The 20,125-nt window shown below is 42.9% G+C and overlaps 1 protein-coding gene across 5 annotated transcripts in view; it reads left to right on the plus strand.

Moving 5' to 3' along the window:
• Positions 1-20,125, plus strand: part of Tnrc6b (trinucleotide repeat containing adaptor 6B) — a 218,455-nt gene that overhangs the window by 58,215 nt on the left and 140,115 nt on the right. For 4 of the 5 annotated variants that reach the window (XM_021182978.2, XM_029469460.1, XM_029469461.1 and 1 more), the window contains exon 4: positions 16,971-17,038. In XM_021182978.2, the coding sequence (XP_021038637.1) occupies positions 16,971-17,038 (68 nt within the window). Of the gene's footprint in view, positions 1-3,956; positions 4,031-7,049; positions 7,097-16,970; positions 17,039-20,125 lie in introns of all 5 variants that reach the window. The other variant, XM_029469458.1, reaches the window with a different exon arrangement.

Below are 20,125 nucleotides of genomic sequence, written 5' to 3' on the forward strand. Positions count from 1 at the left end.
TAGCCAGCTTTCTTTTAGGGCCTCCTGCCTAGTGATTGCTGCTACCCACAGTGGGCATCGGTTAACAGTCAAGACAATCTCCCACAGACAATCTCAGGCACAAATGTGATATAGGTGTGTAGGATTTTACTGCTATAGACAGACACAATGACCAAGGCAACTCTTATAAGAACATTTAACTGGGGCTGGCTTACAGGTTCAGAGGTTCAGTCCATTATCATCAGGGCAGGAACATGGCAGCATCCAGTCAGGCATGGGGCAGGAGGAACTGAGAGTTCTACATCTTCATCTGAAGGCTGTCAGGAGAAGACTGACTTCCTTGCAGCTAGGATGAGGGTCTTAAAGCCTGCGCCCATAGCACTGTACCTAACCCTTCAAGTAGCAGGAGAATCCATGAGAAAATCAAGTTTAGAAATGAAGAGAATGAATGTCGTTTCCTGTATAAGGTTTGAGATGCTGTATACTACCCTTATCTCTAACTCTGCCCTCCAGGTGAAGGTACCTGACTGAATGACAGGATACTTCAGGATGCAGGACAGTATTTGGAATCACCCAAATGTAATAGATGAACTTGTGAGATTATACTACATTGCTGTGACAGATGTGGAGAGAGAAGTTCAGGGACAGATGCTGGGAGAAATGCATGCTTAGGGAACAGGGGAACAAGAAGCTGTATTCATCCCTTTAGCTTTATCAGATATTTTATTTGTGCCAGGCTTACAGTGAAGAAGACATTCAAAGTGTCTGACTCATGAATTTGCATTGTTGATGTGGAGCCAAACAGAAAAACACATGAACAAATAAGAGGTCCTTCTGGAGTGATCTGTGTTACTCAAGGGAATGACTGAATATGGAAGATGCTTCAGGGAAGCTCTGCTCAAAGAGATGATACCCGAGCGGGTGTCTAAATGATGGAAAGAAAGTTTTCATGTAACAATATTGGAAAAAAAGCATTCTAAGTAATAAATCCACAGGCCCCAATATTGAGTGAGGGAGACAAAAGGAAATAAAATGGAAATCTATATGAAAGCACAAGGCAGAAAAGAATTTCAAAAGGGTAGTGGTGGCTACTCTGTTCAATGTTGGTAGAGATTAGGGAATAACAAAAGTAATAAAAATTTATTGGGGAGCCTGCAAGATGGCTCAGTGGGTAAAGGTGCTTCCACCCTGCCTGGTAACCCACATACAAGCAGAACAGAGAACTGACTCTGCAGAGTCGCCTCTGAGCTCTAAATATACACCATGGTATGCACACACACACACACTCACACTCACACTCGTATGCACTCAGACATGCAAGTGAGTACATACACATATACACACAGTAATCATTTTCATATAAATTTATTGAAAGGTGAAAGCAAGGATACAAATATTTGTCTACTTGTGTTGGTAAAAGTATCGTTCACAAGATCTAAAAGGTGGAAAGCAATCAAAATGTTTCTTAATGGGTGAATGGATAAAAATGTGTATATATAGATATATGTGTGTGTATATGTATATGTATGTATGTATGTGTGTATATGGAACGTGTTTCATCCTCAAAAAGGAAGAAAATCTGGACACATGTTACAACATAGATGAGCTTGGTAATACTATGCTAAGTGAAATAAGCAATTAGAAAAAGAAGCGTATCATCTCACTTACCTGGCGTTGTCCTGTCATGAGACACAAAGCACAGTGACCAAGAGTGGGGAATAAGGACCTGTTCTTAAGGACCACTGGAGTTCAGGTGACACACTTCTTTTGAAGTGATAGAGTATGCTGGTTACACAGCAGTGGGCTCAGTGCCAGTGTGTTCAGTTAATGGTTGTGAGGGCAAGGATGTCATCCTATAGTCCTAGTGTGTTTCAGATTCTGGATTCCTTCTTCAGAACCATGTACAAAACATTCATTTGTTCTAAGTGTTGGGAGATAAAGTTAAGAGAATCCTCAGAAAATAAGGTGAAAACTACTGGTGAGAGAGACATGGATAAATTAAAAAAGAAATTAGTGAGTCAACCCCAGGACTGAACATTATTAAATAATAGGACTTGGAGGAGGAGAAATCAGAGGGGAGAAAATTGTCAAGAACATAGAGGAAGCAAGGCAGTGGTGGTGCACGCCTTTAATCCCAGCACCGCGGAGGCAGAGGCAGGTGGATTTCTGAGTTCGAGGCCAGCCTGGTCTACAGAGTGAGTTCCAGGACAGCCAGGGCTACACAGAGAAACCCTGTCTCAAACCCCCCACCCCACAAAAAAGAAAAGAAAAGAAAAGAAAAGACCATAGAGGGAAAGCCTGGCACCTGAAGGAGCTGTTGCTTGACTGCAGGGCCTGCCCTGTACAAGCAGCCAGTGAAGAGAGCTGTACTTAGTGGTTTGCGTTTTAAGAAAAGTAAACATAATAGAAAATTGCAGAATATTTTAGAAAAACAACAGAGTACCCCCAAGCAGAATTTAGAATGACATGTAGCTTCCGTGTGGCAACTGTGGCAGCGTGCAAGCTTACTCTGCTGCTTCTAGGGGGGAAATACTTTACAAAAAAGAAAGTTGAGTTCTACCACTCCCTGTGATTCGGCTGTATGTTATTTACTTTCTAATAACACTGTTTGAAGTCAATATTGATATAAAGAAAATGATGACTCAGATTGGGAGAATAGAAAAGGAAGGGAAATAAGGATTGAGGAGGAGATATTATTCAGTATTTAAAACCGTGTATGTAAGACCTGGGCTGTAGCTGAGTGAGTGAGCACTGCCTACCTTTATAGAAACCAGTTAATCAGGCAGTCAGTCTTCATTGCAGATTCCAAAATTAAACAGTCATGTTACAAGTGAGAAATGCAAATACAGATTGTAGTTTACTCTTTAAAATTTGGGCAGTAAGAGCAGGCAGGGGGCCTAGAGAGGTCACTCAGCAGTTAGGACCACTTACTGCTCTAGTAGAGGACAAGCAGTTTGTTTCAGCACCATGGCAGCTTACAGCTGACTAACTCCTGCTCCAGAGGCTCCGACACTGTCTTTTGGCCTCTACAGGCACTGCACCATATAGTATACTTACATATGGGCAAAACACGCATACACATAAAGTAAACGTAAAAATAAGTAAATCTTAAGAAAATAAAAAAGCAGGCTGGAGAGACGGCTCAGTGGCTCAGAACACTAGCTGCTCTGCCAGAGGACCAGGATTCAGATCCCAGCACCCATATTGGCAGCTTACAACTGTCTGTAATTCCAAACTCTGACAGCCTCATACAGACATACATATGCAGGCAAAACACTGATACACATGAAATAAAAACAAATAATTCAAAATCTGGCCATGGTGGCGCACACCTGTAATCACCACACTTGGAAGGCTGGAGATTTGAGGTGCAGGTGGTTAAAGATGGGGTAGTTTAAAAAACAACAACAACAACAACAACAACAACAACAACAACAACAACAACAGGGAGATATTTGAGACCACAAAGCCAAAAATAAATCTTAGATTAAGAAAGATTACAAAATATATGTTAGTTGAAGAGACAGACTTACTGAAAATGGGCATTGGGTACAAGAGAAAAAAGAATTCCTTAGGCCGGGCGTGGTGGCGCACGCCTTTAATCCCAGCACTCGGGAGGCAGAGGCAGGTGGATTTCTGAGTTCGAGGCCAGCCTGGTCTACAGAGTGAGTTCCAGGACAGCTAGGGCTATACAGAGAAACCCTGTCTCCAAAAAACCAAAAAAAAAAAAAAAAAAGAATTCCTTAGAACCCAAGCTGCCTGTTTCCGGCTAAGGTAAAGGAGAGATAGGCCACTTGTTTCAGACAGGTGAAGAATGTGGGGTTATGAAAATTTGACAAAAAATTTCTAAACATGTATCAACCAAAAATTAATACAAAATCAAGTGTCTCATTAACACAAGGTGTTTTGGGCAGTGCATGGATTACCCAGCTTCAGGGCAGCTTGGTGACCCACAACGTGCGTGCTTTGCATTGCAGGTGCTGTCAGGTCATGCATCACCAAGGGTTACTGACCACCATCTGACCTGGGATGGAAACTGTTACAGTGTTAGGTACTCAGTGTCTTGCTTTTGTGTGTGCACATATGAAGACAGCTGTCACTGTTGAGGTGATGACTACCTTTTCCTGTTGTTTCTGTCCATGTGTGTGGTGTATGGATATGCATGTGTTCCTGTGTGTGCAGCTCAGCCTACCCACTGCTCAGTTCTGCCTTTTATTTGGCTACTTGTGGCCTCTCCACTCTGTGTTCCAGCTGTTCTGCTATTGCTGCCTCTCTGCTGCCTCTGCCACTGCTTCACTGTTGTTTCTTTTATTTCCAACTGAGCTGGAAAAGGCAGAGAAAAATTACTTGAGGAAAGTCATTTATTGAGTATAATGTTACAATCATTCCTCCTTGCTTATATAGTCATAGCAAACATCTTGTGCAAATGAGGGTTTGTGTTTGCACTAGTCAGCAGTGTCTCTTTCTAGACCAGTCACAGAATTCCTTCTAGTAGGCCATAGGGAAAGTGCACCTTCTCTGGCTGCAGAGTCACCTCGAGTTCATAATAGGTTTCTAATAGCAAAACATCTGGTACTTTGAAACAGTCCTCCCTGGGCCTTGTACTTTCAGGAGTGAAAGCAGGCAGCTGGATCATCATGTGTTTTCCTGAATGTGTCAGAGGAGTGTTTAAAGCAGCTGGTGCTAGAATAAGAGCGGGCATCTGGCTGTTTGACTGGCAGTCTCTTTGCTCAGGGAAGGTGGGGCAGCAAGGGAGAGTGCAATAGCTCAACAATGCTGAGTCAACACACTGCCTCCCTCCATATGTGCTTATTTACAAGAATGTTCTTATCAGAAGATAAGAACTTGAAGAACTCATCAACAACACCAGTAGTGATTTTAGCAGTTTTTAAAGTTCTTTAACAATGCCTAACACCTGCTCAGTGCCCCAGGTACAAGTTCCACTTGGAATCTCATTGAATGTGAGATTAAGGGAGAGAGATTAAGGAGCTCATGTATAGTACAGATTTCTTGCTAAGGGGTCTTAGTGAATTGTGATACTATTTACATAAGAATTAGAAGATGCATTGCTGGGTGGCAGTTGCTCATGCCTTTAGGGGCAGAGGCAAGCATATCTCTAGTAAGTTTGGGGCTAGCCTGGTCTATAGAACGAGTTCTGGGACAGCCAGGGCTTCACAGAGAAACCCTATCTTGAAAAACAAAAACAAAACAAAAAAAGAATTAGGAGATATAGAAGGCTAGGGAGATGGTGGCTTAGTGGCTACACAATCAAGAGAACAGGAGTTTGGTTTCCAGAACACACATACGTGCCAGATGGGTGTGGCAGCCCATTTGTAATTCCAACCTTGGAAGATAGAAATAGGGGAATCTCATAGAAAGCTGACTAATGAGACTAATCATATCAACAGATTCAGGGTTTGATTGAGAAGAGACCCTGCCTCAACGATTAAGGTAAAGAGTGATCTAGGATGATTCCTGACTTGGGCTTTCATATGAATGTACACACATTACATGTATACCTACACATGCAGATACCACACATGTGTGCTCACTGTGCACATGGAAGCATGCAAAAATGGACAACGGAAAATTGGGGGATAAAAATAGGAAAAGAAATTTAGGAAATAAGATATTGTCTAATTTTGAGTCTGTTGGGCCAGCCAGCTAGAACACAAGGGCTGGACTTGAAGATCTGGGACTGATACTAAGGATTTTGTGAGATTTTTCAGTTATTGCTGCTTAGTGTTATTATGATATTGTAGTATTGGTTACTAGTAAAACACTCGTCTGGACTTTTCTCTGGTAGTAAACAGTGGTCACAATTGAGAGGTTTGTTTTTTTTTTTTTAAACTGGAGAATACCATTTAGGAAGACAGTTTTGTGATCTAAGTGGGAAACTAGGTCTTTAAGGAAACAATTTAGGCCAAAAGTTCCCAGAAACATTACATTTCAGAGTTTTCCTTTTCTTTCTTTGTTTTTTTTTAACCCTTTTTCCACCTGATTAAAGGTGACATTTATATGGTCAAGTGTATAAAATACACAGCTCAGTACTACTTTTGTTTGTTTTTTTGAGATAAGGTCTTGCTGTATAGCCATGGCTGTCCTGAAACTCATTGTGTAGTCCAGGCTGGCCTTGAACTTGCATTGATACTCCTGCATTTATACTATGATTACAATGATTACATGAGCCACCGTACCAGTGTGATGGCTATTCCAGGTTGTCAACTTGATTACATCTGGAATGAACTACAGTCCAGATATGTAGGGCACACCTGTGAACCAGATCTTGAGGCTGGAAGACAGGTTTCTGACCTGGATCTTGACATAGAGATCTTGAGGCATAGTGGCCATGAAAATCTTAGACCTAGTACATGTCTTTAATTCCAGGAGACTGAGGCAAGCAAATCTCTGAGTTCAAGGTCAGCCTGGAACAAAGCAAGTTTTAGATCTAGGCATGGTGGTATACACCATTAATCTGAGCCATACCTTCTGCTGGAGACCTACATAAGCACATTAGAAGAAGGAAGGTTTACTTGCCAGCACATCTGTTAGCGCTTACTTCTACAGAAGACCAGCTTAGACAGCTAACCTGGTGAGACTGAGCAACTGCTAGATTCCAGGACGTCCCATTCACAGATAACCAATGTTAGGTTCATTGGACTACAGACTGTAAGTCATTACAGTAAATTCCATTAATATGGATAGAAACATTCTGTAAGTTCAGAGACCCCTGAGATACCAGCTAGTGATTTGTGATACATGTGTGCTACTGTGTATGTGTGGAAATCAGAGGACAATTTACTGAAGTCAGTTCTCTGTTTCCTCCATGTGGGTTCCAGGGGTCAAACTCATTTTGTCATGCTTTGTGCAAGTGCCTAACCCTGAGCATACCATGGTACTTGTCTGTCTTCCACATAACTGGAACCTATAGGAAAATTTTTTATTTCCTCTTTAAACTGTGATCCCAGCTCCTTGGACCTGTCTGTTGTAAGGGTCCATGATTCACCCAAGAATGATAACCCTAACTCAAATAGTATACAAAAGCAAAGAACATTCATTTTATTTTGCAGACGTCCAGCACGCTGGGGTCTACCATTAACAAGATGGAGACGCCCAGGTGAGCTCGCAGGCCCAATTTAAAGCACATTAGGGGAATTCCAGAGATGGGTAATTGGTTGACTCTACATCTAGGGACATTTCAGAACTATTGCTGGGGCTGGGGACTTGGGCGTTGGGTGGGGTTGGAAACTGTGGCTGAGGAAGCCTGGAAACTGTTGCTGACCCATTGCTCTTACCACAGGCAAGGTGGTAGGGCAGCTACTGGTGGCTGGGCAGTTTCTGATTGGCTGCCTGAAGCCTGGGGTCTTTTCAGTAACTGACTTGCCCGGACTTGCCCTGTTTTTGGAAACAGAGATTAAGGCCTAGTCTCCTTAACTGCCAATTTGAAATCTGTCATGGAGTCAGTCTGTCTCAGTCCTCTCAATTCTCACTTCAATAATGGGCCATCTTGAATGTTTGTTGTTTCTATGGGCTGGTATTATTGTTTGAGAATCATCAATTGAACAGTAGAAATCCATTCTTAACAAACTTAACTAAGCATTTCCATATCTGCAAGTCAAGGCCAACTTCTGTAGGATAAGAGGACCTGTCAGGGTGGGCAGCCAAGGAGACAGTCGAAGAGAATCATACCAATCCTGATACTGTTCTCTATTCTTCTGTCCTTACCACCCCTGAGAGGTCAACATAGAAACAACATTTCTCACCTAGGGCTGCACAGAGTCCTCCCTGCTAGAAGAATAGCAAGTCTGGGCGTCTTCTGTTCTATAAGAGTACTTCTGGGGGCTGTAGAGATGGCTCAGCGGTTAAGAGCACTGACTGCTCTTTCAGGGGTCCTGAGTTCAGTTTCCAGCAACCACATGGTGGCTCACTACCATCTGTAATGGGATCCGACACCCTCTCCTGGTGTATCTGAAGACAGCTACAGTATACTTATACATACAAAATAAATAGATTTTTTTTTTAAAGAATACTTCTTTCAGGAAGGATAGGAATCCTGCAGGGCCATGATGGACTTTTCCATCTCCTGTATATCTGCATCCATAGGGCCCTGTAATTTTTATCTTGGAGTATTAAGGCTGAGGCCCCTACGTTAGCAGCTCTGGCCAGGCCTATGCCAAGGAAAGAACCTAGAAACATAGTGAGAATGGCCATCCTTTTTACCTGATTGTTTGGAGTTACTAGCTGGTTGAAGACATCTTCCCCAGAGTAATAAATCACGCTGGATACAAGCTATACTAGGACACAAAAATTCTCAGTCATATTTACAACCAGGCCATAAATGCATGGGGTAAACCCTAAGGTAAAGCCCACCAAATATTCTCTGGAGGAAGCATATATCTTACAATAGTAGGGGTTACAGTGCAGTTGCAGAGGTAGGAATAGACTGAAAGATACCTTATTTCCAATACAGAATCCCTTTTGTGTTATTGACTGCAGGGTCAGCTTACCTCTATCTTGTTGCTACCATCTACATTGAATGCTATATGTAGTCTGTGAATAGTCTCCAGGGATAGCAATTCCTTCATAGTAGGGGGGCTGAGCATTTAAGCATCTGGAAGACTTCTCTGATGGAACCTTAACTGCTGGATTCTCTCTCCTGGCAGGCTTAACGTGGGAGTGGTATATCCATGTTCTGATTTTGTCCACCTTAACAGTCATAGGCATGGTCAGGATCATGGTGTGAAGTTCTTTCCAACGAGGTTCCAGAGTCTTGTGGTTATGTCTCTTAATCCAGACTTCGTCACCTGGTTCAAAGCAGTGGGGGTCAAGGGGTAGGAGCAGACTCATAAATCTGGGAGATGGCAGCCAGAGTTGCTTCTGGACCCTATGGAGGGCTTCCAGGGATTTTAAAAAAACTTATGTTGGTCATATTCAACTACGATATCAGACAAGAGGTTAGGCAGCAAGGGAGGGGGTCTCCTATATAGGATCCAAAGGAGTAAGCCCTGAAGTATAGAAAGTGTTCCTAGCGCTATATAAGGCATAAAGTAGGAGGGACACCCAGTCACCCCCAGTTTCAAGGGTTAATTTGGTCAAGGCCGCCTTTAGGGGATGATTCATCTTTTCTACTTGCCCTGAACTCAGGGGTCTATATGCACTAAGTAATTTCCAGTTGGCCTCAAGAACCTGTGCTAGAGATTAAGCTACCTGAGAGATGAATGCTGGTCCACTGTCAGACATAAGCACAGTAGGCAAACCATACCTGGGTATGATGTCCTCCAAATACTTCCTTTTCACTACATTGGCTGTCTCCTCCTTGGTAGGCTTATACCCATCTTGAAAAGGTATATATAAAAACTAGCCAATTCTTGTATCCATATATTCCTGGTTTTATTTTTGTATATTCTCAATTAGCCCCTGGTCGTTGACCCTCTGATTTTGGTTCCTGGAGCAGTTCCTTGATTGCGGCCCAAGGGGTTCACAGCCTGACAGGTGGGACTGTGTGAGATTACCTGATCAGCCAAGTGTCCTAAGCCAAATATTTTATATGTTGCCCTCACAGCAGTTTTTTCAGTTTTCAGTGACCCAGGTGTGAAGTTTGATGAATCTGGTGGAAGAGTTGCTTAGCAGACTCCTTAGGTAGGATGGTGCAGCCTTCAGATGTCAGCAACCATCTATCTCTTCAATAAATTCCTTGTCATTTTGCCTGATTTTGTCTTCAGAAATATATTCAGAGATGGCTGGGAGCACAGGGGGTGGCAAAGCTACCAGGATGTTGGCAGAAGAATCTTGGATGGCCTTCCTTAAGGCTTTATCAGCTAGCCTGTTCCCTCAAGCTATTTTTGATATCCCTTTCTGATGCCTGGGGCAATGAAATATGGCCATTTTGAAAGGAAACCATAATGCCTTCAGTAAAGCAAGTATTTCTTCTTTATTTTTGATATTGTTTCCTTCAGTAGCCAATAATCCCCTCTCTTTGTATATGGGTCCATGTACATGAACCATAGCAATGGCATATCTGTTGTCAGTGTAGATGTTAGATATGGCCCCTTTTGCCGGTATTAAAGCCTGGGTTAGAGCCTTTAGTTCAACTTTCAGGGCTGAAGTTCCCAGCAACAAAGCAGTTGCCAAAATAACAGAGTCCAAGTCCATTAACCACTGCCCCTGTATACCTGATTCCATTCTGGATAAAGCTGTTCCCATCCATGAAGTAGATACATTCATTCCTCGGGCCCAGGGTATGTCAGTCAAGTTTGGCGTGATGTTTTGGACATGCTGCAGGACTATAGAGCAATCAAGCTGCACAACTGAGGACAGATCAGGTACCAGGGTGGCTGGGTTTAGGGCAGAAGATGGGTTATAGCTTATGTGAGGGGGACTCAAAAGTAGAGCCTGAAAGTGTACCAGGCTGGCATTGGACAGCCATCAGTTGTGGAATCTTGAGAACTCCAACCTACTGGGGGGGGGGGTTGATAACAAGTTACTGCCCCATGTTTTGTTTGGTTTGGTTTGGTTTGGTTTGGTTTGGTCTGCATCCTTGACTAGCAGCTATGATCTGGAGGTAGGCCAGCCATCCTTGGGCTATTGGGTTCAGCTTCTTTTTCAATGGCCCCAAAGTTTAAATGAGCACCTCCTTTGCTATCCCCTTTTTCTCAACCACATACAAGTGGAAAGGTTTGTGAATGTCCAGGAGAGCCAGTCCAGCACTAACAATAAGGCTTTTCTTAAAGTCTTAAAAGCCATCTCTATCTCAGGGGTCCATTCTATTTTTTCTTCTTGGCCCCTGGGGGCCTCATCTAGTGGTTTGGCTATCTCAGTGAACCCTGGCACCCAGAGTCTGCAAAACCTGGCAGATCCCAGAAATTCCCGTGCTTGCCTTCAGGTTCATGGAACTGGGATGCTAAGGCTGGTTTGCTTCCAGGCTTCCGACAGCATGCATTGGCCAGCCCCGCCCCCTTGAGTATGTACCCCAGGTAGGTGACCTCAAGTTGACAAATCTGGGCCTGATTAGCAGATACTCAGTAGCCAAGTTGACTCAGCTCCTATAGCAGAGCTCATGCGGCCTCCTGGCATGCTTCCGAGTCTGGGGCTGCAATCAGGATATCATCTACATACTGGAACATATGTACTTGGGGGTGGGGAGATGGGTCCATTGGTACTTATCCAAGTCCTCATAGATAAAGATTGTCAAAGATGGTGGATGAGTTCTTGAATCCCTGAGGCAGGCATGTCCAAGTCAGTTGTCCTTTGAAACCTCTTTCCAAATCTTGCCATTTTAAGGCAAATAGAGGCAGGCTTTTGGATGCCAGAGGCAAGCTTTTTCCCTTCCTTGAGCTAGGCTCTTAAGCTCTCTCTCATGAGGACCATCATGGCTTATGGTAGCAATTAAGTAGCACTTTCACCAGTCCTCTGCTCTATCCATCCTTGGGGTGTCTTGGTTGTTGAAAACCTTCTCAGCTATGGCTACTAACACAGTCAGTTGCTTACCTGCAAAGTTGTCCGGATAGTGAAGCTTTTGATGGGTGTCTGGGCCGGCTTGGTTAACAAAACTGTTTACAGATGATTGGTGCTCTCTGGCTTCTGGGTCAAAAGGAGTAGAGGTGCTATAGGCTTCAAAAAGTCTTCTTAGATATTCCCTGGGGCTCTCATTCTTTCCCAGCATCACCTGGCTCACCTTAGATAAATTTGTGGGCTGTCTGGCAGCCTCTCAGAGTCCCCCATCAGAATCTGGCAGTAGATCTGGAGCCTCTCCTTACCTTCAGCAGTGTTAAAAGTCTGGATCAGGCTGAGTCAAAAGAAGGACTGCATCAATATTAGTCTGGACTTGGGTGGGGAGTCTGTTTGCTCCCAGAACCAATTTCCAGGCAGCTCCTATGATCCTCTTTTTCTCTTGTTTTTGTTTGTTTGTTTGTTTTGTTTTTTTTGAGACAGGGTTTCTCTGTGTAGCCCTGGCTGTCCTGAAACTCACTCTGTAGACCAAGCTGGCCTCAAACTCAGAGATCCGCCTGCCTCTGCCTCCCAAGTGCTGGTATTAAAGGCATGCACTACCACTGCCCGGCTCTCTCCTCTGTTGTGAAGAGTATCTGGAGCATTTGCTGACAGCCATCCGAAGTGGACAGGTAAGTTAGCATTATTCAGTCTAGAAGACCTGTGAGAGCTCATGGTCTTTCTGAAAATGGGGAGTTCTGTGACTTCCTGTTTTAAAGATCATTATTGGCAAATATGTCATGAACTATCTCCCTGAGCATCTGGGGGTCCTGTAGTCCAGAGGGATTGGCCTTAGTAGAGTTAGCCCTATGGGCAGTAAGGGTCTGAGTGTGAGGGGAACTCCAAGCAGAGTCAGGGCAGTCAGGGGCTGCTCCTCCCTCTGCCTTTGCTGCCTGGGCAGAGGCAGTGGTGGTGGCAGGAACAGGAACAGGAGGGGACAGAGATGCTCCTCTGCAGCAGAAGGGTGGAGCAAGGCACAGGGCTGAGGCCAACAGTCCTTTAAAGAAAGAAGGTCAGTGAGCAGGGAGAGGCTGGTGTCAAAAAAGGTCTCATCCAGGGGCTTTTTGACCAGGTATTGTCACATGGTGATATGTGGCACTTGGTTCTGGTGGCCCCGGATTCATAGACTATAACCTTTACCCTATAAATGGTGGGGAGATGAAAAGTCTCCTCTTCAGGCTATCCTGCTTTATAGTGGGCTGTTTGGTACTGCAAAGGATGTTTAGTTTGAGGGGACAAACAACTAGATCTGAGTCCTCTATGACTCAGTGAAAATCCTTAAAATGGTTCAGGACCAAGCTCAGTGGGGTGCTCTGTGCCTGACCCATCCTAGGAATCAAAGAAAAGTTTGTAGGAGAGAACAAAAAGCACAAACTGACTGTATACAGGCAGACACAGAAGGGTGTTCCCAGGAAAATAAAAACAAAATGAAATGGTTGTCTCAGACAGTCTTCCTCCCTGCGCATGGGAGGCCCATAGACTTGTGTTGCCCCTGGCTGGGTGACAAAATACACACGGCTTTGTCCCTCTTGGCCTCCAAATTAAAACAGAAACAAACAGAGATGGACAAGACAAAAGACAACTGGATGCCTGGACTTAGCCATCAGAAAAACACTCCACTATTTGGGTCATGGGGTCTCCAGCAAACCCAGGACAAGAGCCCCCAAATATGAGGGTACATGATTCACCGAAGAATGATACCCTTGACTCAAATAGTATGCGAAAGCAAAGAGCATTAGTTTTATTCTGCAGAAGTTCAGCATACTGGGGTCTACCATTTACCAAGATGGAGATGCTCAAGTAAGCTTGTAGGCCTAATTTAAAGCATATTAGGGGAATTCCAGAGAAGGGTAACCTTTATCTTAATTGGTTGGCTCTATATCTAGGGAAATTCTAGAATCTTTGCTTGAGCGTTGGGGGCTAGATGACCCATTGCTCTTGCCTCAGGCCAGGTGGTAGGGCAGCTACTGATGGCTGGGCAGTTTCTGATTGGCTGCCTGAAGCCTGGGGGTTTTCCAGTAACTAATTTGCCTGCATTTACCCAGTTCTTGGAAATAGAGATGGAGGCCTAGTCTTTTGAACTGCCAATTTGAAGGCTGTCATGGAGTCAGCCAGTCTCAGTCATCACTGTTTGTTTTATAAAGATTGATTGCTTTATTCTGCATATGAATATTTTGCCTAAATGTCTGCATGTATACCATGTGAGTTCCTTTGGTTTGCACAGGTCAGAAGAGGATATCAGAGCCTAATGGAATGGTTCTAGGCCACCATATTGGTAGTGGACACAAACCCTGCTTCTCTACAGAAACATCAGTGCTTTTAACCACTGGACCATCACCCATTCATTGATTTTTAAATTATCCTTTGGGGTAATTTTCATTAGGACTGATAAGCCCATTAGCAAAGGTATTCTTTATGACCAGTAAACACCTGGCAGTAAAAATGCCTCTTTTCCTTAGGAATTTACTACTAATCCTAAATGACATAGTAATCACTTTCTTTCTTAAGAGTCAAAGCTTTCTTTATATAGATTTATCTGTGTGTGTGTGTGTGTATATATATATATATATATCTATACGGGTCAAATTTTCATTATCTTTTTTTTTAAGATTTATTTATGTGAGTACACTGTAGCTATTCTCGGACACACCAGAAGAGGGCATCAGATCTCATTAGATGAGATGTTGTGAGCCACCATGTAGTTGCTGGGAATTGAACTCAGGACTTCTGGAAGAGCAATCAGTGCTCTTAACCGTTGAGCCATCTCTTCAGCCCAATTTTCACTAACTTTAAATGCTCAGAACCAGCAGTATCTCAGATTTTTAAACTTTTGGGTTTTGTGATTTTTGCATACATTTACAGATCATATATCTCTAATCTAGAAATCTGAAATCTAAAATGCTTTCAACACTGAAACTTCAAGTACAAGTATAATAAAACTTTCTGGTTGGGAATGTTCAACCTGTAAGTGTTTAAAACTGTAAGAATGGTAGAGAAATGCCCAGTTTAAGAACACTAGCTGCTCTTCCAGAGGACCCAGGTTTGATTCCCCGAACCTACATGGAAGCTCACAACCGGATGGAAATACAATTTTCAGGAAATCCGGTGCCGCCTTCTGGCCTGCATGGGCATCAGACACTAATGCGATACGCAGACATAAATGTAGGCACAGCACCTATACACATAAAGTAAAAATAAATCCTTAAATAATTGTATATAGGCTGAGGAAGGAGGACTGTGAGTTTGAAGCCAACCTGGATGTACTGGCTAGTTTTGTGTCAACTTGACACAGCTAGAATTATCACAGATAAAGGAGCTTCAGTTGAGGAAATGCCTCCATGAGATCCAACTGTAAGGCGTTTTCTCAATTAGTGATCAAGGGGGAAAGGCCCCTTGTGGGTGGAACCATCTCTGGGCTGGTAGTCTTGGTTCTATAAGAGAGCAGGCTGAGCAAGCCAGAGGAGGCAAGCCAGTAAAGAACATCCCTCCATGGCCTCTGCATCAGCTCCTTCTTCCTGACCTGTTTGAGTTCCAGCCCTGACTTCCTTGGTGATGAACAGCAGTATGGAAGTGGAAGCCGAATAAACCCTTTCCTCCCCAACTTGCTTCTTGGTCATGATGTTTGTGCAGGAATAGAAACCCTGACTAAGACACTGGACTACTATAGCAAGAGTTTATATATACATATGTGTTTGTACATATTCATAAGTAAAGTCATAGCGTATTTGTTTAGACCATCCACCCTGTATGAGTTCCTCACCCAAAACACTCAACCACGTAGAGCTAGAAAATCCTTGAGGTCAGGGGAAATAGGTAAAGGCTCTAGCTCAGTCATAGAATTCTTGTCTACCAAGGATGAGATACTGAATTCTACTCTTTGTGTTAAGAAAAAAATACTAGAAAGCATTGTCCTTACACTGAGCACGTACAGCTGTTTGGTTATCCCATAAACAATGCACTATGACAGCAATTCACATAGCATTCATTTTGTATTAGATGTTAAAAAAAATCTAGTGCTGGGCATAGGGGTTGCATGTTATCCCAGCACTTGAGTGGTAAGAACAGGAAGATTAAAAGTTCAAGGCCAACCTCAAGTCCATAATAGCAAGTTCAGTTCTAGCCAGGACTACATGAGATCCTATTCCAAACAAAAACATTTTGGTCTAGTGAGATGTCTCAGTGGTTAAAAACTCTTGTTAACAAGGCTGACCACCTGAGTTCAATTCCCATGACCCACATGGTAGAAGGAGATAGCCAATTCCCACAGATTGTCTGTCCTCTGCCCTCCCCATGTATTTATGGACATACATGCATATATGTATATATATGCACATAAATAAATAATATGTTAAAGTAAAAAATACATTCTGGGCCCAGTGATACAAACTATGTTATCTAGCATAGGCTGTGTGCAAATTCTGCACTACTTTGTACTGCGCCTCCTCGGATTTTGGTATCCTTAAGAGTCCTGGAGTCGGGCTGGTGAGATGGCTCAATGGGTAAGAGCACCCGACTGCTCTTTCGAAGGTCCAGAGTTCAAATCCCAGCAACCACATGGTGGCTCACAACCATCCGTAATGAGATCTGGCGCCCTCTTCTGGNGTGTCTGAANACAGCTACAGTGTACTTACATATAATAAATAAATAAATCTTAAAAAAAAAAAAAAAAGAGTCCTGGAGTCAGTCCTCTATAGATACCTGGAGTCAGTCCTCTATAGATACCAAGGAATGAAGGTATTCTTTCAACAAAGGTTAGATTTTTGTAACTTAGCTAAAAGTGTCTTAACCTATTTATTCTGTTGTCAGTGATATTCCTTTTTGTATTTCTTCTGTTAAAAATGTCACTGTTCTGCTGGATGTTGGTGGTTCATGCCTTTTTTAAAATTTAATTCTTTTACTTATTTACTTCCCACCCCACTCACTGAGAGAGAGGGGAGAGAGGAGAGAGGAGACTTTTGAGCACATCCCTAGAAATGTATTGGAAGTTTGTGTGGTGAGTCTGTATTCAGATGTACCAAGTGAGGACAAACTTTCTCAAAGTTGTTGTACCAGTTTTCCCTCCCACTAGGAGTAGAGAGCTGCCATGCTCCTCACTCCAGGTTGATGGGCTCGGTCATTTTACCCAATCTGTAGGTTGTGAAATGGTATCTCTTTGTGGTTTTAATTTGCATTTTTCTGATTGACATGAATTTAAGCAGCTTCTCATGTGTTTAAGGACCATATATGTGTTCTTCTCTTCAGTGGCGGGTTTTCACGGGCTGATCTTTTCTCATTGGTTCTTAGACGCTAGTCCTTTGTCACAGTTGCATGAGTTGCCGATCTTCTTTTTCATCCTGTAAACCTATCCACCGAGGGAGAAGGGCCGCGAGCAAACCTAGAAAATGAAAGTCTCACCTTCTAGACGCTGTAGTGACACCCTGTGGGTGTGCACAGGCAGGGCCTGGCACTGGAGTAAGTCACATCATGGTACTGACTGCGCTGACCTGTGGTGCTTGCCTTTGCAGGTGGAACAGGAGGATTTTGTAATGGAAGGGCATGGCAAGACTCCACCTCCTGGAGAAGAAAGCAAACAGTGAGTCACAGTTTATTAAAAGGGTCCTGTTACAGATCCCCAGAAGCAGTTGGTTCAGTGTGCTGAGAGCATGGTGGCTGGGCTGTGTAGACGGCGGAGATCCTGCAGCGCATACCAGTTGCTTTGTTGATGCATTACTTCTATTTATAGATTAACTAGAGGGACAAGAAAGTTGGCTTTGTTGTTTTTCACACTTGGCTAATCAAAATTTATGTTATGCTTAAGCAAAGGCTTTACGGCTCAGGATGTTCCAAATTGAACTAATTAAGTTTGGGTGTTTTCCAAAGAAAGTATGAAATGGTGCTTCCTCTCCTGAGCAATGTCTTCATGGAGGAGGCTCAATTAATGGGCTGTCTGCACACTCCGAGTGTGGTGCACACTCCGAGTGTGGATTTGTCTGCATATTACTTCCTGAAATTCAATTCCAGTGATAATTGAAACTTCTGATCACTATTAAAATGAAGTTCTTATCTGATGAAACAGAGGCTAAAAATATTATAACTTAGCCAACATTCTTAGTAATTCAGGATTTATCTCTTTCCACTTCTGAAAAGGCAGCTGGCTTTAAACTTCAATATGGGACCTTTGGTATAGCTCTTTAGTGGCTGTAAATAGATCGTATTTTCCCTTAATCTGTCATAGAATTGAGAAAACGGTGTTTCAAAGCAGACTGGGTTTTCATTTGCCCTTTTAAAGGAAAAACACTTGAGATGGACTTAGAGCACTGACGTCACTCTCACTCCAAGTTTCATTTAGACAGTAGTTTCCTAAATTGAATGGGATGGTGATTCATGAGATTTACCAAAATCTGTAAAGAAAACTCCTCTTCTCTGTCCGTCTCCCTCTTTTTTTTTTCCTAGAAAATAGTTTATTTTGGTGGATCTTAAGAAAATGATGTTTCCTAAACCCTGAGGAATGAATTATGCAGAATAGACTGCTGCCAGGAGGCCAGATTCATTAAAGGGGAGTGCCTTGTCTTGTGTTTGTTGTGAATGGAAACCAGGAGATCTTCACAGCCCTTTAATTTGCTAAGCTAACAGTTTTAAAAATAGCTCACAGTATAATCCTAACTTTGCTCTATTCTGTCTACTGCACTTTCATTTTAGATGAGCTGGTGGCATCAATTCCTCTTTAGGGAATTAGAATGCCAGACACCTATTTGGTTCCGTGAAAAGAGAGTAGAAATACTTCAGATGATTTTCTCATGGTTCCCACCCAACCCTTCTACCCCACAATATTGTCCTATAAAAATCACAGCTCCATTTGTCAAGGGCTTTCTGTAGTCACAGTAGATACATGTCACCTTACTGGCTCAGTTTTTTTGTTTTGTTTTTGTTTTTTGCTTTTTCTTTAAAGATGTACTTATTTTATATGTATGGGTGTTTTGCCTGCATGTATGTCTGTGCACCACATGTATGCTTGATACCCACAGAGGCCAAAGAGGGTATCAGATTCCCTGCAAGCAGAGTTACACATGGTTGTGAGCTGCTCTGTGGATGCTGGGAATCAAACTTCTATCCTCCGGAAGAGCAGTCGGGGCTCTTTACCACTGAGCCACCTCTCCAGCTCCAGAGTCATTCCCACCTGGAGTATATTGTCTCTATTTTAGTCAAAGATCTACCTGTGTCAGTACAACTCAAAGTGGAATTTAAGATTTAGTCCCAGATCTTGCTGACTGTAAGGTGCTTATAGTATTATTCTGTCAGTTCTTGAGCTGTCCCTGAGCAGTGCTCCTGAAGGGACTGTGGTTAACACAGTAACAGAAGTCAAGGCCAAGGCCTTATGAAGAATAGGAAGTTGGGGGGAAAAAAACAGTGAAAGGGCACGAAGACTTCTTCCAGGATACTAAGGAAAGTCCTGTTCTTTACAGGTCTAGCGTCCATGTCCTAAACAAACCTGTCTTTGTCTTCAAAGGCCTCTTTGGTAATTGTAACCTGTCCTGAGCTGGCTTTTTCCAGTGGTCAGGAATCCTTGAGGAGTAGATTATGCACATGTGTGTTCTGCTTTTAGAGAATTTCCAACAGCACATTAAACTTGAGTATCTTATGTGATATCTTTACCATTCTCTAGAAGCCCTCTAAACCTTGAAGCTTTGTGTGTGGTTTGGTTCGGTGCTAAAGATGGAATCAAGGGTCTTGCACTTGTTAGGTGAGCACTAAAGTAGAGTCCCTACCTTTGTTTGTTTGTTTTTGTTCATTCATTCTTTAGTTGACTCATTCATTCTGGGTCTACTCTGTTACCCTATATTGAAATAATTAGGCAGAAATGTATCTTTTCTCCTAAATATGTTTATGCTCTGTGATGTCAGGAGCAAAGTAGCTATGTTCTTTTGTTTGAGGAAAAATGGAGTTTTCATTTCTTTGTTTTGTGGGGTGTTGTTGTTGTTGTTGTTGTTTTGTTTCCTGTGGTACTTGTGATAGGACCCAGGGCTTTGCAAATGCCAGGTAAATGCTCTGCCACTGCGGTCTGTCAAAAGTACTTGGCAAAAGCAGTTTAAGGAAGAAAGGATTTATTTAGGATCATAGTTTGAGGGAGTCCATTATGGTGTGTGGAGGGAGAGTGTGAGGCAGCTGGTCACATCATGTCACACAACAGAACGATGAAAGCCAATGCTCTTGTTGTCACCCATTGTCATTTACACTCAGTGTAAGACCTTAGCCCATGGGATAAGGCCACCCGCATTCAGTGTGGATTTTCCCTCAGCTAAACATCTCTGGAAACACCTTCACAGACACACCCTAAGTGTGTCTCCTAGGTAATACTAAATCCAGTCAACCTGATGAAGGGTGAACTTGCCAGGCAGGTACTTGGTCACAGCAGTGAAGAGTAGCAACTACTACACATGGTGCAGCACAATGTCTGAGCAAGTGTCTGCTTGTGCTGTGTTTTAAAGTCATCATGCAGGGCATGGGGGTGCACCCCTTTGATCCCAGCAGAGGCAGGTGGATCTCCGAATTCCAGGCTAGACAATTTTCATCATGCTTTTGGAAAGCTTATTTTGGATAAATGTTTCATTCACAAAGGCTTTTGATTTAGTTTTTTTTTGTTTGTTTGTTTTTGTTTCTTTTTGTTTTTTTTAAAAGATTT

The sequence above is a fragment of the Mus caroli genome, chromosome 15 (assembly GCF_900094665.2).
Source record: "Mus caroli chromosome 15, CAROLI_EIJ_v1.1, whole genome shotgun sequence".
Classification (NCBI taxonomy): Eukaryota; Metazoa; Chordata; class Mammalia; order Rodentia; family Muridae; genus Mus; species Mus caroli.